General features: G+C 44.9%; 1 protein-coding gene and 1 long non-coding RNA gene across 2 annotated transcripts in view; both read left to right on the top strand.

The window, feature by feature from the left end:
- LOC112543993 (uncharacterized) overlaps positions 1–24,516 on the top strand; it is a 44,365-nt gene that overhangs the window by 7,046 nt on the left and 12,803 nt on the right. The gene's annotated exons all lie outside the window — the stretch shown is intronic.
- PPP1R3G (protein phosphatase 1 regulatory subunit 3G) lies at positions 8,661–16,037 on the top strand. The gene has a single exon (XM_075921307.2). It carries the CDS (start codon positions 8,875–8,877, stop codon positions 9,862–9,864), a length of 990 nt encoding a protein of 329 aa, XP_075777422.2. The 5' UTR covers positions 8,661–8,874; the 3' UTR covers positions 9,865–16,037.

Here is a 24,516-nt window from a genome sequence, read left to right as displayed (position 1 = left end):
TCCCCACCCCGCTGTAAAGTTGAACAACCCATTGCAAATCAGTGCCAATTGTTTGTCTATTGTTTAAAATTAAACAAGACCATTAAATAGGGAAATGGCAGACACTTTGGATCAACTGATAAGAATAATCAGAGAACACACTGAAAATGTGGCAGAGAACACTGGGAGAGTTTGATACAATCTGCAGCAGTTCCCAACCTTTTCCAGGTGGAAACCTATTTTGACAATTCAGGAAGACTTGGTGACCCAAGGCAATTCAAAAATGGGTGGGGGTAGGGACAAAGCCACCTGAGGAGACACTTGGTGACCCTTTTGAAATGTAATAGCAACCCATAGGTTGGGAAACCCTTATCTAAAGGCATTAAGCATCTGTGAATTTGAAAGGAAGGCGGGCATTATAGCTAAGTGGAAATGCTCTGTTAGACCACAGCTACTCTTTTGCTGGGAGTAAGGAAGCTTGGGTTGGTATTATGTTTATCTGTGAGGAAGAGTACTTGTGTGTCATAGAACAGTGACTTCTACATCTAATTAAGAAGTAGCATTTAAAATTAAGCAAGTCCATTTGGTCTTCTAGGGAATGAAAAGAAAGTCATGAGGTCTTAAAGATACAGGGCACAAAGAGCAAGAGGGGATGAGAAGACATAATTCTGCTTGACTCTGATAGGAATGTGGAGGAAATGAAAATTTAAAGCAAACTTAATTTTAAAAGATTTGCTACAGAGTCTGTAGAAGCTACCATAATAATACAGTGAAGAAAATGTGCACTCAGCACAACCGTGGGGCAAGTTGGCTGCAGTCTCAGATTAAATGGAATTTGAAGAGTCACCGAGGGAGCACAAACTGTGTGCATTCTAGTGGGGTTTACAATATTTATAGAATTTCACAGTTGTTTAAAATTGTCACAATCCACCATCATTATACAGGGGTGGTAAACTGACACACACAGCAGGTATGGTGATTTTTTTCAAACATGGGCACATAAAAGTAGGCACCTAAATAAAACTGGTTTGATTTTTAGAGGAGCTGAGCCCTTGCTGTTCCGACTAAAGTTAATGGAGGCTGCTGGATCTCAGTTCTACACTCAGTTACGGGACTTTAGGCACTCACAAAGTGCTTACCAATATCACTACAGATTCCACAGTGTGTCCATATCACCCTAATCTTACTATCCTTCCTCACATTGAATTGTCCCATGCTCCAAAAGTAGCCCTACTGATTGCAAAGGGAATACTTAAGTCATAATTACTCATTGTGGGTAAGGATGGCAGAATCAAGCCTTGTTATTCCAGATATAGACAGTGATCCAGATCCAGTGGAACATTGTTAGGGAGGCTGAAAATACTTTTGTTAGATAGGCTTATATGCTTAAATAAATTAAAACAGCTTCATGATAGGCAGTCATTTGCTGAAGAATTTAAAAGCTGACTCTGCCTTTTATTTTATTAGTTTTTGATAGAGTACAAAAATACATGATGAGTGAGGGAGAGGGAGCGAGGCACAGTAATCAATAATGTATTATCAGATTCTTGACTTCAGGCTCTCTCAAAATAATACTCATATTGTCAGTGTTGAAGCTCTGCAGTTTATTATTTTAACTAGAAGGATTACCAGGGTCCTTTGGGGGTAGGGGGCTGGTGGTTTATGAGTGTGTGCAGAAGTTAGGGCAGAGCCTTGGGGTTGAAGAGGGGCTCAGGGCAGGGGATGTGGACAGTGGGAAAGGAGTTGGGGAGGAAAGGGCTCGAGTCATGGGGGTGTAGGAGTCAGGGTGGGGGTTGAGAAGGGACTCAGGGCAGGGGGCTGGAGATGTGGAGAGTGCGAAAGTGAGGTTTGGGGAGTGAGGAGGGACTCAGGGCTGGGGGGGGGTCCCATTCAGTGGGGTCTTCTCTTGCCCTCTTGAGTAGTGGGGCTTTTTCTCCCCCCCCCCACCCCACTGGCCAGTAGGGGCCTTTTCTCCAACCCCCAGTCAGCAGGACCTGTCTGTCCCTCCTCAAACTACCCTGGCCAGCAGGGACCTTCTCTCTCCCCCAGCCCCTTCAGCTGCCAGGGGCCTCTTATCTCTTTATGACTGATAAAAGTTTGGTATATACATTAGGGATGTTAAAATATGATTAATTACATAAACGTGTAACCGTTGAAATTTTCAGCAGTTACACGCAGGGAGGGGTGGTGTCAGTTCCCCAGGAGCCGGTGTGCTCGTGGAACCGGCTTTTAAGTTGGCTCCCCATGCATACCAGCTTGTGCCTGTCTTCCCCATGCTGAGCCCTTCCTCACAATACAATTCATACTCACACCAGCTAAATCCTGATGATAATCCCCTAACAGTACTGCAAACTCTTCATCTTCCCTTTAAACTCTCTATGGCTGTGTCTAGACTGGCCAGTTTTTCCAGAAAATCAGCCGCTTTTCCGGAAAAACTTGCCAGCTGTCTACACTGGCCGCTTGAATTTCCGCAAAAGCACTGACTTCCTACTGTAAGAAATCAGTGCTTCTTGCGGAAATACTATTCTGCTCCCGTTCAGGCAAAAGTCCCTTTGAGGGCCAGTGTAGACAGCTCAGATTTGTTTTCCGCAAAAAAGCCCCGATCGCGAAAATGGCGAACGGGGCTTTTTTGCGGAAAAGCACGTTTAGATTCGCACGGACTCTTTTCCGTAAAAAGTGCTTTTGCGGAAAAGTGTCCATGCTAATCTAGATGCTCTGTTCCGAAAATGCTTTTAACGGAAAACTTTTCTGTTAAAAGCATTTCCGGAAAATCATGCCAATCTAGACGCAGCCTATCAGTACAAGATGGTCCAGACTAAGGGACTGCTATGTTATAGCCCTGCACTAGAGTAGAGAATGGATGGCTGGAGCTAGGATTCTGTATTGTCCTAGCTTGATCATAATTACTTTATAAAATTAATTTTTTGCACATTAGAAATGTAAGGGCTACTGATACCAGATCTCTTCCTATACTTATCCTGATGCACTCCTCAGGACATGGACTACATAAACCCATTAATCTGTCCAAAATTCTCCTGCCAACTTCACTGAGGGGTGGAGTGGATGGTGAAGATGATATCTTTACAATTAAGTAATTAAATATTCAAGCTGCTTGGAGTCCACACACATCCCCTTTTGAAGCTCTGCCTCCAGGGGTCTGATTCAGCAAGTAGTTTCTACTTCAAAGTGTTCCATTACCATGACTGTTCTTTGTAAATAGTGGGAGCCTTGGAAATGGATGTGGCCCTGTGACATCCAGTCAGAAATAAGCATTTAAAAAGTCATCCTATGCTAAAAACATTTTTTCAGTAGTTGAGTATATTATTTTCCTGACAAAATGAAGAGATTTCTTGTCCTGTTGCCAGATGCATGGCACAAATAACTGAAGAGTTAAAATCACTGTATCATTATGGGAAACAGTCATTTGCATGAATGAGAGAAACAGGACATTCATAAATTCAAAATCTCTCCCTTTCTCATAAATCATTGTCAATTTGATTTCTAGTTAAAGATGGGGTGGAATACTTCATAATACATGGCAGCCCTAAAGAAAGAGAGATTTCTGCCATTTTCTGAAGGACTCCAGTAAAATTTATGAGAGGATTTGTCTCCTGAGTATTGGTCAGAAATTCAGATTAAATCCCTCTCAATCCCTTTGGAAACGGTAACAGTTATTGCTATTCCTCTTAAGGCATATTGAACACTTTTTAACTTCAATACTCACTTCTTCGAGAACAAATCTAATCTGTGCCTTATGGATTAGAGCTATTCAATTTTGCTTACTAGATAACCAGTTGAAATATAAGAAAATGTTGTAATAAACTTTCTGTATAAGCTTCAAAACAGAAAGGAATACACAGATATTTAAATAATCTCTAATCAAACAACATGCCCTGGAAAGATCTATGATTCAGGTTTTACACTGGAATATAGTAGAAACTCAGAACCTGATGGAATCCTCACACACAATATTTGGAAATCCCCCCCAAACTGATAAAACGAAAATCTTAGAATCTTAACTAAGATGCTATCTTTGCAAATAATGTTTCCACAGGGCATGAAGCATTACTTATTTTGAAATGATTCAAGAGGATATGAATATCCCAATATGCCAACTACCTAGGAATGACAAGACTGTTAAAATGAGTTGTCCTGAAATCTAAGAATATTCAGAACACAATTTAGTCTCTGGAAAACCAGCTTAATGCAAAAGCATACATTTTCAAAGTTGAAGTCTCAAGACTTAGTTAAATATGGATAAAAACAGTCCAGAACTAATGTAGGACAAATCTGAAGTAAGATGTGTGAAGAATTTGAAATCAGATTTGAATATTCATTTTGGGCACAAATTGTGGAAGTCCCTCTTGAAACCTGCATCCACACTTTCTCTCTCCCAAGACTTATCTTGTATGTTAAATAAATACATGTTAATATTACACAGGAGTTATAACTCATTAATGTTTTATAATAAGCCTCTGTCATTAGTGATCTCCTTAGGCAAGATGTGAGGGGAGAACTGGCGAGGTCACTGAAGAGATTTGAGCCTTTGTAACGTGTGGCTGCATCTAGACTGGCATGATTTTGCGGAAATACTTTTAACGGAAAAGTTTTTCCGTTAAAAGTATTTCTGCAAAAGAGCGTCTAGATTGGCATGGATGTTTTTGCGCAAAAAGTGCTTTTCCACAAAAGCATCCGTGCCCAGTATAGACGTGCTTTCGCGCAAGAAAGCTCCGATGGCCATTTTAGCTATCGGGCTTTCTTGCGCAAAAAATTAAGGTGCCTGTCTACACTGGCTCTCTTGCGCAAGTATTCTTGCGCAAGAGGGCTTATCCCTGAGTGGGAGCGTCAAAGTATTTGCGCAAGAAACACTGAATTCTTATATTAGAACGTCAGTGTTCTTGCGCAAATTCAAGCGGCCAGTGTGGACAGCTGGCAAGTTTTTGCGCAAAAGCAGCTGCTTTTGTGCAAAATCTTGCCAGTCTAGACACACCCTGTATGTTTATTAACCGAATACCTTTCTGAGGACTGCCAGGACATCTATCAGTTTGAAATGTGGATATTAGAGCCATGATTGAAAATGCTCTATGTTATCAACAGGCTGCTTGAATTGACTCTCTGATTAAACTGGACCATAATCTGAATTAGTGGAAACTGTAAACAAATATTATTTTCCAGTCTAAATATAGCTCATCATTTTCTCCAGAGATTTGAAGCTGGATGATTGTAGACAAACAATTGTCTTCCTTTTGTATCTAAGACAGCCCTACTCAACTACAGAAACCCCAGGGGCCAGAAAAATACTCATAGCACATGCTGAGGGCCACAACTTAAGTGTGGTTGCATATACATGCAAATAGCGTCTTTCACACTTATCTCCATTTCCATTTATCCCTGCAAAAATGAATTCCATCTCCCAAACAGGGTTGATCCTGTGTTCATCCAACAAGGGTCTCTTCTTTGTTGCCATTTTTAATGCTATTAAAAAGAAAATTGTATATTGGTGTTTAGCTTGAAGCTTCAGGTTTTGCATTTCTTGGAGTGATTTTACTGTAAAAAGAAGAGAGTTTCCAAGTCATGGGGCTCCAACCTGCGGTGGGCGGGGAGCTGGGAAAGTCAAGCTGGATACAAGAGGCAAAAGATCACAGGTGCCTGGGATTCCCAAGGACTGACGTCCCCACACGGGAGTCCGTCACTACATGTAGGACAGAGGCAAGGCTGCCTGGCTGCTGTGCCGGACTCAAATAATGGCTGTGTGAGCCTGTCAGCACCTCTCAGGTTCTGACCACAAGACTAAGCAGCAAGCACTTCCTACAATGCCCCTGTGCTCCCAGCACCTCCTCCGTGGGCTAGAAATGCCGACACCCTGTACTTGTCTGTTCCAGCCAGCCCCTCCGCTTGCGTCTTTCAATGCTCACCCCACCTGGGAGACACCTTGCTGTTGTGGAGCATGTTCCCGGCGGAGGCCATGTTCAAAGAATCCCACCTGTGGGCCGCATGTCCAGTCCCACGTAAACCCAAACAAATGGGCTGCATGTGGCCCATGTGTTAGCCACCTCTTAGATCAGAGCTACTTATTAATCCAAACAGATACATCTGTTTGTTAAACCACACATCCAACAGTATTGCTGCCTCCCAAAGGACTGAGCCTCCAGACAGAGCATCTGCAACAGAATTTTCCTTTCATGGAATAAAGTAACTGATTCGGAAATCAACAAGGCTGGTGACAGACTTTGCTGGGCCCTTGGCAATATGGGAGAGGTTCTGTTCCAAGGCTCCTGGAAGAGGCAGGGCCTCGGTTGGAAGGGGCAGGGCTTCTCCAGCCAGCCCTCAGTGCTGCCCAGACTGTGCTGCATGGCGCTCTGGTCATGATTTAAAGGGCTTTGATCTTCAGCTGCTACTGCTGCCATGGTAGTGGCAGTGGTAGCCTGGAACCTCTGGCCCTTTTAAATCACTAGGCCCTGGGGCAACTGTCCCCTCTGCTCCCTCCCTCCCCGTTGGTGACCTTAGAAATCAAACATCATGAGATAGTGAAAATAGACTCTTTAGTGACAATTCTGAAATAAAGGGATTTATAGTTTCCTATCATCAGTACATAAATTACCTTCATTCTGTTGTCTGGAAAAAAGGTAGGATACATGTTATCCCTGAAATGGCTATGCTACAGCACGAGTGACTTCACTAAAGCCACTCCAAACAATTAACCAGTTGGCAGTAGTTGATTTCTGTTCTCCATTGTTTGTCCAAAATAATCCTTCTATTGGAAATAAAAGATACAGACATTCATGCAATGAGATAAATGAAAAAGTGAAGATGGTATTTTAAGACCATTCCTCCAATTGTAAAATGATTTCTTAAAGTAAGTTTGCCAGAATTCCCACTCCCTCAGAGTAAAAGTCATGGACAGGTCATGGGACTGTGACATTTTGTTTACTGCCCATGACCTGTCCATTTTTACTAAAATTCCTGTGACTAAATCACAGCTTTAATCACGAGTCTTGCAACAATCAAACAAAAAAGTAGAGTGGCTTAAAATAATGTGACTTTAAAAGAAAAAGAATCCCAATGTATTATTATTTGGGATTTTTGAGAATGTAGGGTTCTTGTTTTCAAGTTTTTTTCTTTAATTATGAGGATGTAGAAACTTTCTTTAAAAAGACTGAAGCAGGGATTCTCAAATAAGCACATGCCTGTAAAAGAAAATATCATGAGACATTGTAAAATATGGCAGCACTGGAAGCGCCTGCTACTCATACAGGTTGCAATTGAACCTTTCAGGGCACAGCACTTTTGAAAATCAGTCCCAACAAATCTCCAGATGGGCACATGAAATCAGAAGCCACTTTTGAAAAATCTTGGCCCATGTATTAGTGGAGAACTGACTAATTAGTTTTCCACAGAAGGGAAGCCTGTTAAACTGAAATGAGAAAAATGTGACTGTTAAAGATTCAATACTCCTTTTCAATTAAAGCCAGCAGAAAAATCCAAATTAGCACCCCTGGTGAACTGACATCTAGGAAAACTAGGTGTATCAGTACTGCTATTTCTAAACTAAAACACTGAAAAGTAAAAGTTTTAAAAAGCAGTAACAGCAACCCCTCTCTCCCAGGCCTTTGTGTATCACAAAAGTAAAATCTTTTTTTTGCTAGGACACCTTTTTAAATGTCCTTACAAGAGAAGCTGCTGCATTTACAGAATTGAAATCAATCACCCGTGTAGGGAGCTTGTTGCAGGACTCTGGTGTAAATTACTTTTGTTTTCCCATAATAGATTCCCTGAAGTAGTATCAAATCTGGTAGCTGGAATGTGAGACTGTGGGGGCAGCTTGGCCCATTGTGGCCTGGCTATATACAGGCAATGACCAAGGGCTCTTAACTTTTCCAGACTTCTGTATCTCTTTCAGGAATCTGATTTATCTTGAGTACCCCAAACTTTCACCCCACTTAAAAGCTACTTGCTCATAAAATCAGACATAAAAAAATACAAAAGTATTCACAGTAATCTGTTACTGAAAAATAATTTTCATTTTCCCCATATAATTATAAGCCAATTGGAATATAACTTGTATTTACATTTCTGTGTATAGTATATAGAGCAATATAGCTAAGTCATTGTATAAAAGCTTCAGGGGGTAGCAAAGTTAGTTTGTACAGGATAAACTTAAAAAACAGCAAATAGTCTGGTAGAACTTTAAAGACTAGCAAACACGTGTAGATGGTATCATTGAGCTTTCCTGGGCACAGCCCACTTCTTGGACCGACTTGCTCTGTTGTAAAATTAGCTAAATATCTAGAGAACTCTGCATACCACCCGGGATAAACATACCTCTGGCCTAGGGCACTAGAATAATGACAATCACAGTGCAGCTGCCTGGGCTGAGGGTCATTGTTGGTTGACTCTAGAAAACTCTGCAGGCGGCTCATGCCTAGGAGCAATAAGCAAGTCACAAGACATCTCAGGGCCCTGCAGGGAAAAGTCGGCGGCGCAACAGCCGCTTCCCACTGGGACGCTCCGCTCTCTTGCTGATACCACTTTTGGAGTCCTCCCGTAGCGGCTGCTGCTGCGGAGACAGCAGGGCCCTCCCCCGGCTCAGGAAAGGGCGTGTAGGAAGCCGCGGGCGGGCAGCGCCTCCCGCCGAGGTGGGCGTGTTCGGCCAAACATTCAACGCATGGAAACTTCTCCGAGCCTGTCCGCGGCGCTGGGTCGGCGCTCTGCCCCTTCGCCCCCTGACTCTGCCTGGGCTGGGGACGTGGCTGGAGGCTCGCGGCTTGACTCCTCCTGAGCCCCCCGGGAACAGGCCCCATGACTCCGCCGCAAGGCAAAGGGGAGAAAGCGACCCCACCGCCTTAGCCGGGGGCAGGCCCCGGGAGAGGGGGGAGGGTCGAGCGGGGATATGCCATGGAAGGCCGGGACTCCGGGCTAGTGGGCTTGGAGCAGGGGCTAGGGCTTTTCGGGGGCCGCCAGCAAGAGGGGACGGCCCGGGTGCTACCGCGGGACCCCTGGCGAGGCAGCTCGGCGGAGCACGAGAGGGAGGCGGCGGCTGCGTTGCCTCTGCAGGAGCCTTGGGGAGAGCCCCCGCCGGGGCGGGCCGGAGCCTCTCCCCCGCCGGAGGATGAGGAGCTGCTGCTGGAGCTGCGCCGCCGCGGCGGGCGGTCCCTGTCGCTGCCCGCTAGCCCCAGTCTGGCGGCCGCCCGGCTCTTTCCGCCGTCGCAGGAGGGTGGCGCCGGCGGCTGCTGCACCAAGTGCAAGAAGCGGGTGCAGTTCGCGGACTCGCTGGGGCTGCGCCTGGCCAGCGTGAAGCACTTCAGCGCGGCGGAGGAGCCGCAGGTGCCGCCCGCGGTGCTCTCCCGCCTGGGCCCGCGGCACCTGGACTTCAGCGCTGCGCTCGGCCTGGGCTGCGGGACCCGCCCTCCTCCTCCGCCCCTGCAGCTGGTGCCCGACTTCCAGCCCGCCGGGGAGCCGGCGGCGGCCGAGCGGCTGCGGCGGGAGCGGGTGTGCCTGGAGCGGCTGGGCAGCCCCGCGGCGGCCCTGGATGTGCGGGGCATCGTGCGGGTGCTGAGCTGCCCCGGCCCCAAGGAGGTGACGGTGCGCTACACCTTCAACGAGTGGCGCTCCTTCCTGGACGCCGTGGCCGTGCCCCTGCCGGGCCCCGAGTACAGCGACCCCCCTACCGAGCACTTCCACTTCAGCCTGTGCACCCCGCCCAGCATGCAGGAGGGCTCCGCCGTGCACTTTGCCATCTGCTACCGCAGCCAGCAGGGCGAGTACTGGGACAACAACGGTGGCAGCAACTACACCCTGCGTTGCTGCCGCCCCGCCCGCGGGGGACTTCCCGCAGCGCCCCGCACAGACACCGGCCCCTGCGACGCCCCAGGTCCCCTCTACTGAGCGCCGTCTGGACAGCCATGAACTACGGCAGCACTGCCCAGCCCGAGGCAGCCCTTGCCTTCTTCAATTTAGCGTGGGAGGAGGCGGGAGTAAACCAGCATTTCCCAAAGCCTGAGGCAACAGCAGCGCCTTACTGTGAGCATAGCTTGGGGCCAACACGTTGCTAGTCTCCCTACGCCCTGCAGGAAGCCTTGGGCCAGTCACCCATTGTGCTGAGCGGGTAGGGTAGGGTGTGGTAACAAGCAGCTAGCTATGAATGCGCTGCCCTTGAACCCAGAAGGCACCCTGTGCCAAGCCAAGCTTTAGCTGTTGGATACCACTGCAGTGTTCTCCCATCCCTTGTACTGGCACCCTGGAACAACTCTGTACTGCTTTTCCTGGGGAGACCCTGCTGCATAGTCACTGGTTCCCCAGTCTCCCATTGGAATGTTGCTTCCCCCTGCCCCCCTCCAAATTACAGAGTTGACTGATTCAGGGGACTTCCTCCCATCAGCTTGAAAGTTACAGAAAACGCTAGGTCTCACCTGTTGATTCTGATAGTTAGCTAACCATTTCTGTAAAGAAACTTAACTCTCAGGAACTGCAAGAAAGCAGTTTCCTCTGACAGTTTTCTCTTTAAAGTTGCTTAAAGAGAACTGGAAATAAGATCTTATTTTAAAAAAAATATTTTTCTCTAACTTGAAGATAGTGCCTTATATGAAATGTCTTATTTAATACACTGAATTTAAGCAGAAAACTTCAATTCCAGTGTTGACTGTGTTTTGCATATGCATTAGTTATTTTTCTTTGGACTGACAGATAATGCCAAGTACATTCCCATTTATGGCATCTTCTAGAAACAGGGACAGAGATGGGCAAAAACAGTCATTATGGCTTGCAGAAATTCAGTTCTTTAAGAAGTGGGTGAGGGTCAGTCCCCAACCACCTAATTCTTAGGTCTTGATTCTGCAAACACATGGGTGCAAAATATATTTGGATAAGTTCATGGAGAACAGGTCCTTTAGTAGCTGTTACTAAAAAAGAGGGTTAGGCATGCCATGCCATACTTTGGCTGTCCTTAACCTCTGACTGCCAGAAGCTGGCAGTGGATGACAGAGGATGGATCACTCTGCTTGTTCTGTTCATTCCCTCTGAAGCAACTGGCACTGACCACGGTCAAAAGACAGGAAAATACTGGGTCAGAGGGACTATTGTTCTTACACTTAATTTTACTCGTGAATGGTTAGTGAGGCTACTGAAGTACTCAACGTCAAGAACATAAATCTTTGTCAGACCATGGAGGAATGTGAAAGATTTAAATTCAGTCAGTACTTGTCTCACATTCAAATGAGGGGACCTACTCCTTTCCCTCCCTTCCAAAAAAACATCACATGACAGCAGTTTTCCATTCTAATATTTTAATTAGTGTGAGCATTTTGTTTTGAGTGCCCCATCTTTGCTATAGTTTGAGGCCATACATGCCAGAAAATATCCTTCTTTTCTTGTAAGTTAGTGGACTTTCAGATTGTTCTATGGCTAATACAGTTCCACCTACCACAGCCTTGTTTTATAAAGTTCATGCATCACTCTGGCTAATATTTAACTAGAGTCTTGTCTAACATACACAGGTGTTGTTTTTTCCTTGTGCGTCTACACTGCACTGTAAATCGAAATAAGATACGCAATTTGAGCTATGCAAATTGCATATCCTATTTTGATCTTATTTCAAAATAACTTATTTTGTAATTTGACGCTGTTTACACAGTGCCAAATTTTGAAATAACCCACTATTCCGAAATGTGCCTTACGCCTTGTGCAATGAGGTTTAGAGGGACATCGGAATAGTGAGCACGAAATAATGGGCTTGCTGTTAAGACACAGGATAGCTATTTCGGGATACTGCAGTATCCCAAAATAGAGTTGCAGTGTAGACATAGCCTCAATAAAAGATCTAGAAATTAAAACAGTGGTGGTTTTTTTAATGGTATGTCCACGCTCCAGGTTCTACATCAGCACAGTTACAATTACACCTCAACAGTACTACAGTATAGCAAAGGAGTTTCTGTGCTGTAGTAAATCCATCACCTTTGAGAGGTACTAGGGTTGACAGAACAATTCTAATGACAACCTTGCTGTGTCTACAGCGGGATTTAGGTTGACCCACCTACATTACACAGGTCTGAAACTTTTAATAGTATGATACCTAGTTGTTACATGGATCTTTGTATTATTTGGCATGTGTAAATATTTTTGTTAGGCATGACTACCCGAGGAATGGTTTTACAAAGTAAAGTCAGGTCTTAGTTTTCCACAGTCCTCAGTGAGTAAAAATACATGATTTTGTTCAACTCTCTTCAAGCTATACTCATTACCACATTTCTGTAAAAGCATGTGTTCTGAGTGTCATTTGTCAGTACATATTTGTAAAAGACACCATTCACTAATATCTAAGCCCTGTTCTACACTTGAAATAACAAGCAGAGCATCCACACTACCAAGCCTGTTAGTTTGAAATAAGGGGCTGGTTACTTCAAAATAGTGGTTGTGTAGACGCTCCCCTGCTGCTATTTCAAAATAACGACTCCCTAGAATCATTCAAAGTAATTACTCCTCAGTGCTTCCTGGGGCTCTAGTCAAGGTAGCGTGTCCATATGAAGGCAGCCTGCCTCGGACTAATTTTGAGGCTTCCCTATAGTGTGGACATGCTATTTTAAAATAGTAATTTTGGGAGTTATTTCAAAATAATTTCCTATTGTAGATATGCCCTAAGATAGTGGTGTAATAAGATTAATAGCACTGACAAGTATAAATATTTTACATTTACAAGACTTATGCATATTTTAATGTACAAAGCTGTAATTTATAAAACTTGATGCTCCAGGGCATATCCACATTATGCAAAGTTTACTTAATAGCATACTCAATTGCAACATGATAATACCCCATAAGATTAAAACATAAGTTTGATTTTGCAGTGTAGACAGGGTCAGACTCTGTTAGTAAATCATACTATAACCTTGGACTTGGCAAGTCTGTAAATAGCATTCAGGGTGATGATTAAAAACATGGCCTAATCCTGTCTGAGCCCCAGGACTAAGGAATGGTTCACCTGTGATAGGGCACTGCAACTTGGTAAATACCCACAAACACTAGATTTTCAGTATTCATGAGACCTTTGTAGCATCACGAGAACTCTGATTTTCAAAGGAATTATTGGGAATGTTTCATTACTTAACTCAATCTATATAATTTTAGTACTTCAGAATGGGGGGTAGTTTTGAATAAAGTATAACAAAAAGAAAAGGCATACTGCCATAGTACAGAAAATACTTCCTCATGTTGGTTTCTGATTTTTTGCATATTACTTCAAAATAGAGGGTTATTTTCTTTTTAGAAACTTAGAGAGCTTGCTGCAAATTTTCTAAGGCTTCCAACTCACTTAAAATAACAAAAAAACATTAGAATTTAAACACCTTAAGCAAGACTCCATGCAAATAACCATTCTGTGGGTAAAGTTGTTTAGCTCAGTAAATTTGAGGTTATACATAGTAAGTTGTGTACATATAAACTGAAAGAGAAATCCCAGTAATTATTTCATAAATATAAACTCTCAAAATATGCATTAGGTCCACATATTTTAAAAAGGAAAATAGTTAAATTGTTTACTGTCCCCAAAACATTAACTTTAAAAAATTATGTACTATAAACAGGATAGTACATGGGAAAATATGAGCTGATTTAGCTTCTTAAACATTAGATTACTACTTGAAATTTATGCAGTTACTGCTGAATTATGATACTAAAAGTACTGAGCCCTATTCTTTACTGAATAACAGCACAAAAAGAATAATATTTTTTAAACTGACAATTAAAGGTCAAATCTAGCCCTTGCTGGTACAGAGAGAGAGAGAGAGAGAGAGAGAAAGCACAGATAGATGGGAGTTGGTATATCCAAGAATCCTGCTGTCAGAGCAAGATTATTTACAGCAGGCTAGACAGAATGTTCTCCGATATGCAACAAACTCTGGCAAAGTTTTGCAGAGTTGGTCTAAAAAATGGTAGAACTTTCCAGAACACTACCTTTTAGAAAAGGGAAAAAACAGGGATTCTCAATCTATTTTGCCCTGGTTTTGCTGGGGTCCCAAGTACAGACTGGGAACTCTCTCAGCCTTTAGGGTGCTAAATGAGTTATGGACATTAACAAGCATTAAAAAAATATGAATAAAACCCACTTATCCTCTGAATTAATGACGTTTAACATTCACAGTAATATGTGATATTGTGAGAGTCCAGTTATCCAGATAGCCTTTCAGGAAAACAATAGACAGTGTCACTGTTTAAAAAACAAAAAGGGGTGGGGAGTGGAGAATTTTTTTTAATCTTCCTCTAATCATCATAAAGGACCAAGTCAAGAAAGCCAACTCTTTTCTGTGGTGCTCACGTTTAAAGTAAAAATGTCCTCCTCCACCCCAGCCAAGTAGTTTTAAAAGCTCAATATGTTTTCCCTAGCTAAAATGATAAATATTTAAAACTACTTTATAAATTACAGCTAGTATATCTGTATCTACCTACAGTCTTGCTACGTTAAAAAAAACCCTTCTCCTGCTTTGACAATAGACAAGACACTTTTTTCAATATTAAATCTTGAAGTGTTTTTTAAAAGTAAATCTAGGATGGGGACTCTACTGAGTCACACAAGCTCAATTTTCAGTCAAGACAGCATGTTGCATTTCTTTCAGCTGTAGATTTCAAAGCACTTTTCAAAGATTGCATCAGCATGATTCTCCCCATTCTCACAGATGAGGTAACTGAAGCCTACAAAAAGATAGTGACTTGCCAAAGATTACCCAAGAGGTCAGTGTTAGAGATAGACTCCAAGTGCCAGAACCTATGCATAATTCACTGGACTTTAGTGCTGTTGGTATAAATAATAGGTTCAGTTTTGATAGATATGCTTACTAAAAATCAAGTATTTTTAACACCATAAACTGATGGTGGAACTAAGCAAAATGGTAACTGGGGACCTGTTTAACTGCTTAAACATCCATAATGACACACTGGATCATGTTACCTGTTGAAGTATGTGAAGATTATCTAAAAAAATAATTGAAAACATGAAAATTTAGAGGCAGTAAGAATGTCTCGAACTCCTGTGGATGTTCAGTATTTGCAGATTTCTGTAGTCCTAGGATTAGATAAGGTTTCCTAGGATTAAAGGAAGAAATATAACCAAAGGCTTGCATAGACATTTGTAAAACAATAAATAGCGCATCTGAACCTTTTATTTAAAAAAGGTTAGATTACATTGTGTGGGTATGAAGGAAACCAAACTAATGCATGTTTAATTTGGTTTAAGCACGGTTGATTTTTGCAGCATAAACATTTGTTTTTTATTTGTATATTTAAATAGGAAGCTTATCTTTAATAATTATATGTGATCAAGAGAGTATAGGCTGATACAAAGGTAGGTATTTCAGACCAGTATTGTGAAGTTATGTTTAAACATAAGTTTGGTGCTGTCAAAGCCTACTAAGTTGCATGTAAATTACACCTACCTAAAGTATCAGTTGTCAAAGGCTTTACTTCTGCTCCTGTTTACTTCAGTGGGAGTTGGAGCTGAACCAGTGTATTGAATGATGGTAGTGAAGATGATCTGGGCCATAATTCTTAGTTAATATTTGATTACTTGTTTGGTCTATTTGAAAATTGCTATTAATGCAGGTCTTATGGTAATGCAGAATTATCATGAAAATTCACCTTTTGAAGCACAAAATGTATTTGCTTGCTCTTCAGGATAATGAAAAGCTGTTAATACTTGTCTGTAAGGAAAAAATTGTTTGTTCTCAGTAAGCAGAATTTCCAGAGGCATGTTGTATGTACTTTTATTCAAAAGAAGTCTTGTAAATTCCTCACAGGTCTTCATAGTTCTCTGATTCTGGATATAGAACAGTAGTCATTTGAATGCATAATTTAAGCTTCAGCTTCTCCCTTAAAACTTCAGTGCTTAGTGGGTTTAAGATAGTATAGGTAAGTAGAATACGAAGGTGCATTTCCTCTAAAATACTAATGTAATCATCGGTGGAATCAACTAGGTATTTATAAAGCACCTAGCATTGTGGTATGTAAGTTCTGTACAAGTTTGATGGTTCCAAATATTTTCTTTGGAGTAGTGGAATATATTCATTTTAAGAAAATGGATTATTTCCTTTTTTGCCTTCAGACTGAACAATTATGGCCCATATTTTTCCCTACTTCTTTTTTTTCCTGTGTAGAGGAGAAAGCAACATATTCTAATTGGGTGAAATAATTCTTTTCTTCCACTGGAATGGCCAGTGGGGTTACTGTCTAAATTAATGGCTCTCCCAAGATCGGAGGAGATTCAGCTGCTCTGTTAGCCTTCTGCTTTCGGGGACATGGTTCCTTCCCCCCCTCTTCTCTGTGACTGCACAGTAACATCCTGTAAGTAGAGCTCACAAGTGGTAATGCTATTTCCAATAGCATTAACATTCACTCTGAGGCCATCTCTACACTGCTACTTTACTGCACTGCAGCTTTCTCTCAGGGATGTGAAAAAATAGCCTGCCTCCCCCGCCAGGTATGACGGCGCGTTGGGGGTCCCCCATCTCCTGCACCCCGAAATGGCACAAACAGACTTCACCAGCCAGTAGAATACAGGTGGTTTATTGCTTCTCCATGATACAGCACAGCTGTAATCTAGTTACAGGAACTGGGGCTAAGAGGCCTCAGTGCCCCCTTTGAGATGGGGGGATCCCAGCCCCCTCCCCAGCTCCTTCTTCCCTGCTTTCCAGCCAGGAACCAACTCTCCTCTTCTAGCCCTGCCCCCAGCCAGGGCAGCATTCCACCTTCCTTTGTTCTTCTCCATGGGGGGTGACTGGTCAGACAGGTTGAGACCTTCTTTGCATAATGACTCATGGCCTGTCCTTCTGGGCCGCGGTACCCACGGCAGCCAGTGGGGGTTACCCCAGAGCCAGCAGCATAGAAACCAGCCAGGTACCCCCACTATGTCACAGTTCTCCCCCCTCCAAGAGCGAACTGAGCAGGGTCACTCTGCTCGTGACCTAGGGAAGTTCGGGTCCTCTGCGTGGGAACCCGCCCTGGGGCCATGGGTGCTCCCCTTGACTCGGGCCGGCCGCGGCGAGGCCCCACATGAATTGGCTTCCCTCTGTCCACTAGCCACACCGCTCCAGGGCGACTGGCACAGGCCTGTCCTCAGGGGTCACACCCACCCTTCCGCCGGCCTTGATCTCTGACTAGGGTCTCTCGGGCCGGGGCCATGAGTCCAGCGAGCCTTCTCTGGACAGCCAGGGCGGCTTCCACACCCGACGCTCCATCCAGGGGGGTCTTCCCCTCCCATAATTCTCTCAGCGAGCCCAGGGGGTCCTCTATATGGGGTAGGGACCCCCAAGCCACTTTCCTCCTGTCTTGGGCCTTCCCGCCCCTCTGGCAGGAGTCGCAGGACCGGCAGTACTGCTGCACCGCCGCAAACATCCCTGGCCAGTAGAAGTGTTGGAGCAGCCTCAGCCGGGTGCTCCGGATCCCCCGGTGGCCTGCAACAGGGACGTCGTGGGCCAAATACAGCAGCTTGAGGCGATGCTTTTGGGGGACCACCAGCTGCCGCTGGACCCCCCATGCCCTCACCTTCCCAGGGGGAAGCCATTCCCGGAACAGGAATCCCCGCTCCCACAGGAATCTCTCCTGGCCACCTCTCCCCAGGGGCTGAGCTGCACGGAGGCCAGCCTGGTCCCTCAGCCTCTGCAAGGAGGAGTCTGCTTGCACTTCAGCCTGGAATTCAGCTGCTGAGGCAGGGATCGGGATCTGTCTCCCACCTTTGCCTAGGTCCGGAGTCCCAGCCTGGCTGGACCCCGTGTCCGCTGGGATGGGACCCTGAGGACTCTGCCGGGAGTCCTTCCCTGGACCCAGGTTGCCAGCCTCCCGCTGGTTCTGGCTCCAGGCAGTGGTTAGAGCCTGCTGGGATTCACGGGGCCACTCCTCTAGGTCATTCCCCATCAGCACGTCGGTGGGCAAATGCGGGTGCACTTCCACTTCCTTGACACCTTCCTTGGCCCCCCATTTCAGATGCACCCTGGCTACAGGCACCTTAAACGGGGACCCGTCTATGCCCTTCAGGGTCAGCAGGGTGTGGGGTAGTATCCGCTCTGGGGCCACTATATCGGATCGGGCCAGCATCACCTCCGCCCCCATGTCCCAGAAGCCCGTCACCTTCCTACCATCCACTTCCAGGGGTATGAGGCACTCACTCCGCAGGGGCCATCCTGCCCCCACCCGGTACACGGAGAAATCCGCCTCCTGAGAATCAGACCTCCCAGGGGAGGTGCACTGAGCATCCTTCCCCTCTCTCTTAGCTCTCTTAGCTGAGGTTTGCCTGCCGTCCCTGCCTCTGGGGCAGCCTGCCCTTCCTCCTGCCCCAGCCAGTTAACCCTGGAAAGTCCCCGGTCCTGGAACCTGGTGCACTGAGCCCTCTTGTGGCCTTTTTGCCCACAGCGATGGCAAGTTAGGCTTTGGGCTGTCTCTGTCCCGGCCCTGGCTGGTTCTCTGGGGCACAGACGACCTGTTCCCTGGGCTCGCCTCATAGTTGATTCCCTCCGTCGCTCAGCCGACATCCGGTCTCTGTGCGATTCCCTTTCTCTCCGGGACTCCCGTTCACACCCGGACCGGCTCTCCGTGAACTCATCTGCCAGTCTCCCAGCCTCCTGGGGGTTCTCCGGTCCTTGAGCCACAGCCTCAGTTTGGGTGGGCATGCTTCATAGAACTGCTCCATCAGGACCAGCTTGAGCAGCTCCTCTGCGGTCTGGGCTCCGACTCCAGATACCCACTTGCGGCCGTATTGCGACAGGCGGGAGGCCAGATTCACATAGGTCTCCCGTGGCCCTTTCTATACCCCCCGGAACTTCTTCCTGTACATCTCGGGGGTCAGCCCGAACTTGTGCAGCAGGGCCTCCTTGACTCGGTTGTAATCCCCTGGCTGTAGGTCCTCCAGCTGACTGAGCACTCCGGCCACCTCCTGGTTCAGTGCGGGGATGAGCTCCTGCAGCCAGTCAGCTGGGGGAACCCATTGCAGTCCACAGGCCCTCTCAAAGGAGCTGAGGAACTTGTCTATGTCGCCCATGTCCTTCAATTGGGCCACCACGAGCCTCTCCAAGCGTCTGGCAGTCCCGGGACCCTGGGGCCCATCCGCACTTGGCGCAGCCGGTGCCCCACCAGTTCTCCACTCTGCCATGGCCAATTCATGCTGTCGCTGCCTCTCTCGGTCCTGGCAGTCCCTTTCTCGATCTTGGCGCGCCTTCTCTTGGTCCTGGCGGTCCCTCTCTCGGTCCTCTGCTTCCAATTCCTTTATCTGCAGCTGGATCTCCAGCCGCCGCAGCACCGCTGGGCTGGCCCCTGCCCTAGATGGGCTACGGCTTGCAGGCCTCCCGGGAGACGCTGTCTCATCTCTCCGGTGGGTTCCAGCACTCCTCCCCCTCTCTGAGCCTGACACACTCTCAGAGGGGGTCTGGCTGCTTCCCCTGGGGACAAGATCCTGGCCCTGTGGCTGGTCATTCTCTTCCAGCTGGGCAATCAGCTGGGCCTTGGCTGCTTTCCGCACAGGCAAGCCCCTCTCTGCACAGCCCCACCAGCTCTGCCTTCAAGAGTTGGGCGTAGGCCATCTGCCCGCTGGTCCCCTCGGTGCAGACTCACCAGTCTAGTGCTGCAGCGCCCCACGATTCCCAGGAACCGCTTCGCTCTGTCTCCAGCATGCTTGGCTCCAGGGCTCTTGCTTCTACGGCGCCTGGTCACTCGCTGCTGGAAGCTCCATCCATGGGGTGCAGTGCATCCCACCCCTGACACCAGTGTGACGGCGCGTTCGGGGTCCCCCGTCTCCTGCACCCCGAAATGGCACAAACAGACTTTACCAGCCAGTAGAATACAGGTAGTTTATTGCTTCTCCATGATACAGCACAGCACAGCTGTAATCTAGTTACAGGAACTGGGGCTGAGAGTCCTCAGTGCCCCCTTTGAGATGGGGGGATCCCAGCCCCCTCCCCAGCTCCTTCTTCCCTGCTTTCCAGCCAGGAACCAACTCTCCTCTTCCAGCCCTGCCCCCAGCCAGGGCAGCATTCCATCTTCCTTTGTTCCTCTCCATGGGGGTGACTGGTCAGACAGGTTGAGACCTTCTTTGCATAATGACTCATGGCCTGTCCTTCTGGGCCGCCGTACCCACGGCAGCCAGTGGGGGTTACCCCAGAGCCAGCAGCATAGAAACCAGCCAGGTACCCCCACTACGTCACACCAGGTACAGCAAGTTACAGCACTATAAAGTAGTGTTCCTAATGCTGGGAGCTACACTCTTCCCTTAGGTGGAAGCTCTCTCCCAACGCTGGTGCTTTGGACACACCTTAGCTTTAAAGTGCTGCTGCAGCAGTGCTTTACATGTGGATGTATAGACTCAGCTTAAGAGTGAACCGCTGCACCGTTTCAGTCAATGGGTGTTCTGCCACTGACTTAAATGAGGTCAGGATTTCACCCTAAATATCTATAGCGTGAGCAGGGGAATTTAAGAGATTAGCTATTAGCTGGCCACCCCCCTCTTAGTTCTGTCTTACATACCTGTGGAGATCTAGATGTCTTTGCCAGAAGATTAGTGGAGGTGCTTCTGCAAAGTGTTATGAAGATGTGCGTGTATGGAGCTGATGCTTCTAGCCTTCCACAAAAACATGCTCTCCAGTGTGTCTTATAGGTTAGGAAGTAATGCTGTTCATGACACACACTAGGCTACAAATAGTTGCTACAGTTTTGCTGAACATGTGAGGCGAATAAGTTTAACATCCCTATGTTGATGGCATGTTTAAACAAGAACAGTATATGTGATGAGCAGATAAATATTTGTATGTAATGTCTGTCTGCTTCAATTCACCAAGGCCATACTGCTGGTATTTCCAGACCTTTTAAAATCGAACCCAAAATGTAGTGTGATTTTCTAATCAGATGTCAACATCGTTGTAGAACTGCCTGTTCTTTAGGCAGTTGTTCATGTTACGGCAGGTAAAAGGCTGTTTTCTACTCTTTCAGAATATTGTTTGCATTTTTCTATTTAAAGCTCTTATTTTGACCTTTGTTATGTGCAAACATTCAAATTTTGGAACATGAATACTGAGCCACACCATTTCCAAATCAGTAAAGTCAAAGGTTGCTGACGTCAGGGACAGCTAAAGGTACATGTGTAAAGCAAATGATCTTTCAGTATGATACTACAAAAATTAGTATCTTACTAAGTAATTTTAAGTAGTAGTAGTATGAAATTAGTTAAAAATTTCCTCTGCTATAAATAAAAAACAAATATCCCTTTTTACAATAGGGGACATTAAATTAAATCACTGGGAGTCCTTTTACTGACAAAGTTCACATGTTTATATTGTTGACGTTGCTGTGACAAAAATCCAGTATGTTTCATGGATATCTAGTGAAAATAGTGTATCCAAAAAGTGTTTTTAAATGAGCAATGTAATGTATATTAGGCTTTCCTTCCATATGCCATCATTCTAAAGAGCCAAGTGAAGTACAATAGTACATTTTCATTCCACTGTTAAGAGATAAGATTATATATTTTCATATAGCATATAACAATAGTTTTATACACAGGGGATATGTTCTCAACAAATGCAATACTAATGATCATTATGCATTAACAGAGAACATTAATGGATCTCTTGCTTCAGTCATGTATAATAGATTTGCACATGCTAGTATCATTAATGTTATCAGAAGATGCAAATGCAGTGCATCAATGGGGGTAAACAGACATTTTTGTATACCCCAGCTCCAAGGAGCATCCTTAAACGCACTAATTGTGTTGCAATTTACAAGTAATCATTGTACTAGATTATATCCTTTTCTAACTTTGCACCTTATTAAATAAAGTAATTTTATAGCTTTTATATAACTGAAGTTGGTTCGTGTTAAGGACTTAACAGTCTCCTTAGCTAAGCTCAGAAACTAAGCAATGCACATAGGCTTCTGCTCTGTTAATGTTGTTTTCAGTTGGCCTATCATATGTACAATCTGCACTCTTAATACTACAGTGATCCTTTGCAGGCTAAGGAAAATTAGACTGATAATTGAAAGATGTAGTAACTATACTGCAGTTAAGATACCTGCAGCTGGCCTCTGTCACTCTGGTTTATGTGGCTTGGGGTAAAGAGCGGTTAAGTGTGGTGTAGAAGTTTGGGCTTCAGCCCAAACGCTGGGGCCTCCCACCTTGCAGGGTCCTATAGCCCTGGCTCCAGTGTGAGCCAGAATGTTTACAAATCAATTAAACAGCTCCTTAGCACAAGTGCTGTGAGACTACACCAGCTAGCAGGGCCACCTGCAGGTTTTAATTGCAGTGTAGATATAGCTTTAGAAGGGCTGCAGTAACATTATACATGTATCTGTATTGTATCTAGCAGCAGGCACTTGTATAACTTTTATTTAAGCAATGCAAATTGCTAGACCTATCATTTTCTTTTGTGAATTTTTTTTTGAAGAAAACATACAATTAACATCTTAATGCTATTAAATACTTTAGTGGCACCTACATTTTTCCATTTGTCCTTTAACCAGCAACGCTAGTGTTCTGATTAGCCTGGTTAAGTGTATTTTAGGATTTAAAAGTGTTAAGAGTGATATGTTTTTAAACTCTAATCCATGGGATTCAGCCTAATTTAAAAATCTGTTTTAATAAAATACCTTAATTCTGTAGCAAAGTGATCTATATTTGCTGTATTTACATACGTATGGAGAAATACTATATTATCTGCTTTCCATGTGAAAAAGCAGTGTTGAGGCTGGTTTATAGTCTTAAATACAATAGTGGCACTTTATTTTCTATTCTCTTTGCATTAACAAAATGCTATGCTAAATGCAGGTAATTCTACTAAGAATTATAAATGAGTTGGTTTTGCGAACTAGTACTTCTAAATTAAACATCATTGACATACATTTATTGCATATGTCTGTCCAGTTTGATACTCTCTTTAATTTAAAACAAATAGAAAGTTTGCCCCTTTGCTTTCATAAATGCAGCTTCACTTTAAGGGATATTTTATTAATGTTACAGGTCCTATCCTGGTTCAAAGTTCTGTCTACTTCATGAAAAGCTGTCTATATATTGTGCTGAAGCTTTATAATGAGTAATTTTTCTGTACATTCTAGTGGAAAATATAATAGCGAACACGGAGCACTGAATCAAATAAAACTGATTTTAAAGATTACGTTCTTGTTTAGCATGCTGTTTTAACACATGCAATTTACTTTTCAGATTTTAAAAAAGTACAGCCGTTCAGGAATTTTCTCTCCTGTAGAACTCAGTACCATTGCAAGAAAAGGGAATCTTAAAGTAAAGCTACTGAGTTGTTGACTTAGGAGAATCTCCCTAAGAAACTCACCTATTTCAATATGCACTACTCAATATGTGCATTGAATGAGGTCCACAGATAATTACAGAAAGCTTTAGAAATGTCTGTTTGCTATTGGCTATATTTATTTACTTATTTTAAAGGTTAACAAATGGATATGTTTAAAAATTGCTTTTTTGTGGCATTACTGTAAGTGAAGGTGAATAGAATGCAGTAAGCAACCTCTTTGGGTGTTTCACTGTATCCAGTTCTGAATGGGCATACAGACTGAATTGCTTTCTATCTCGGGATAGACTCTGCTAGGGATGTTAAATTGAGGTTATTTTAGTAATCGAGTAGTCAACAGAATTTTTATTGACTACTCGATAGGGAAAGGACGCCCCACTCAGGCTATGTCTAGACTACAGAGTTGTTTTTTGGGGGGGGGAGGGGGGAGGAGGCTTTTTTCTGAAAAAACTTCACCTGCGTCTAGACTACCATCACGTTCTTTCAAAATTAAATCAAAAGAATGTGGCAGTTTTTTCAACAGCAGTAAATCTAATTTTGCGAGGAAGAATGCTTTTTCGAAAGCTCCTTTGAAAAAAGGCATTCTTGAACACAAACAGGGCTTTTTCGAAAGAGAGTGTCCAGATTGCCTGGGTGCTCTCTTTCGAAAAAGTGGATCGCTTTTTCGAAAGTGTTATGGCTGTCTAGATGATGTCTTTCGAAAGAGGCTTTTCCAAAAGAGCTCTTTCGAAAAAGCCTCTTTCAAAATAGGCTTGTAGTCTAGACGTACCCTCAGTCCTGGCTTACGCTGGGAGCAAATCCCAAGCAAGGACTGAGCCAGGCTGCCTGCCCGCCCAGGTTCTTAATGTAGTAGGAGCCAGGTGGGCAAGTAGCCTGGCTCAGTCCCTGCTCACACTGGGTCGGGGACCAAACCCTGCTGTGGCTCTGCAATTTAAAATGCAGTAGATGCCAGCGGACAGCCTTCTCGGCTCCTACTGCCTTTTAAATTGCAGAGCTGCAGTGGAGTTTGGTCCTAGCATAAGCTGGGACTGGGCGGGGCTGCCTACCCAGGAGTAGAAGCCCCTATCCATGGGGAGGGTCTGCACACGGCCACAGATCGGCTGCTTCGCAGCAGCAGCCTTTGTCCGCCAAGGATCCCAATGGGAAGTTGGGACCTCCTGCGGACAGGGACTGCTGCTGGAGCAGCCTCTCTGCCCCTCTCCGTCTGCTGTCATTGATGGAGGCAGTAGGGCAGTGTTTCTTAAACTTTTTAAGA

The sequence above is a fragment of the Pelodiscus sinensis genome, chromosome 2 (genome assembly GCF_052426305.1).
Source record: "Pelodiscus sinensis isolate ZL-2025 chromosome 2, ASM5242630v1, whole genome shotgun sequence".
Lineage (NCBI taxonomy): Eukaryota > Metazoa > Chordata > Testudines > Trionychidae > Pelodiscus > Pelodiscus sinensis.
This window is presented reverse-complemented; position numbering and strand designations above follow the sequence as displayed.

What these genes read in the sequence shown, in the direction of transcription:
- PPP1R3G (XM_075921307.2), top strand. Translation starts at nt 8,875, where the DNA reads ATGGAAGGCCGGGACTCCGGGCTAGTGGGCTTGGAGCAGGGGCTAGGG.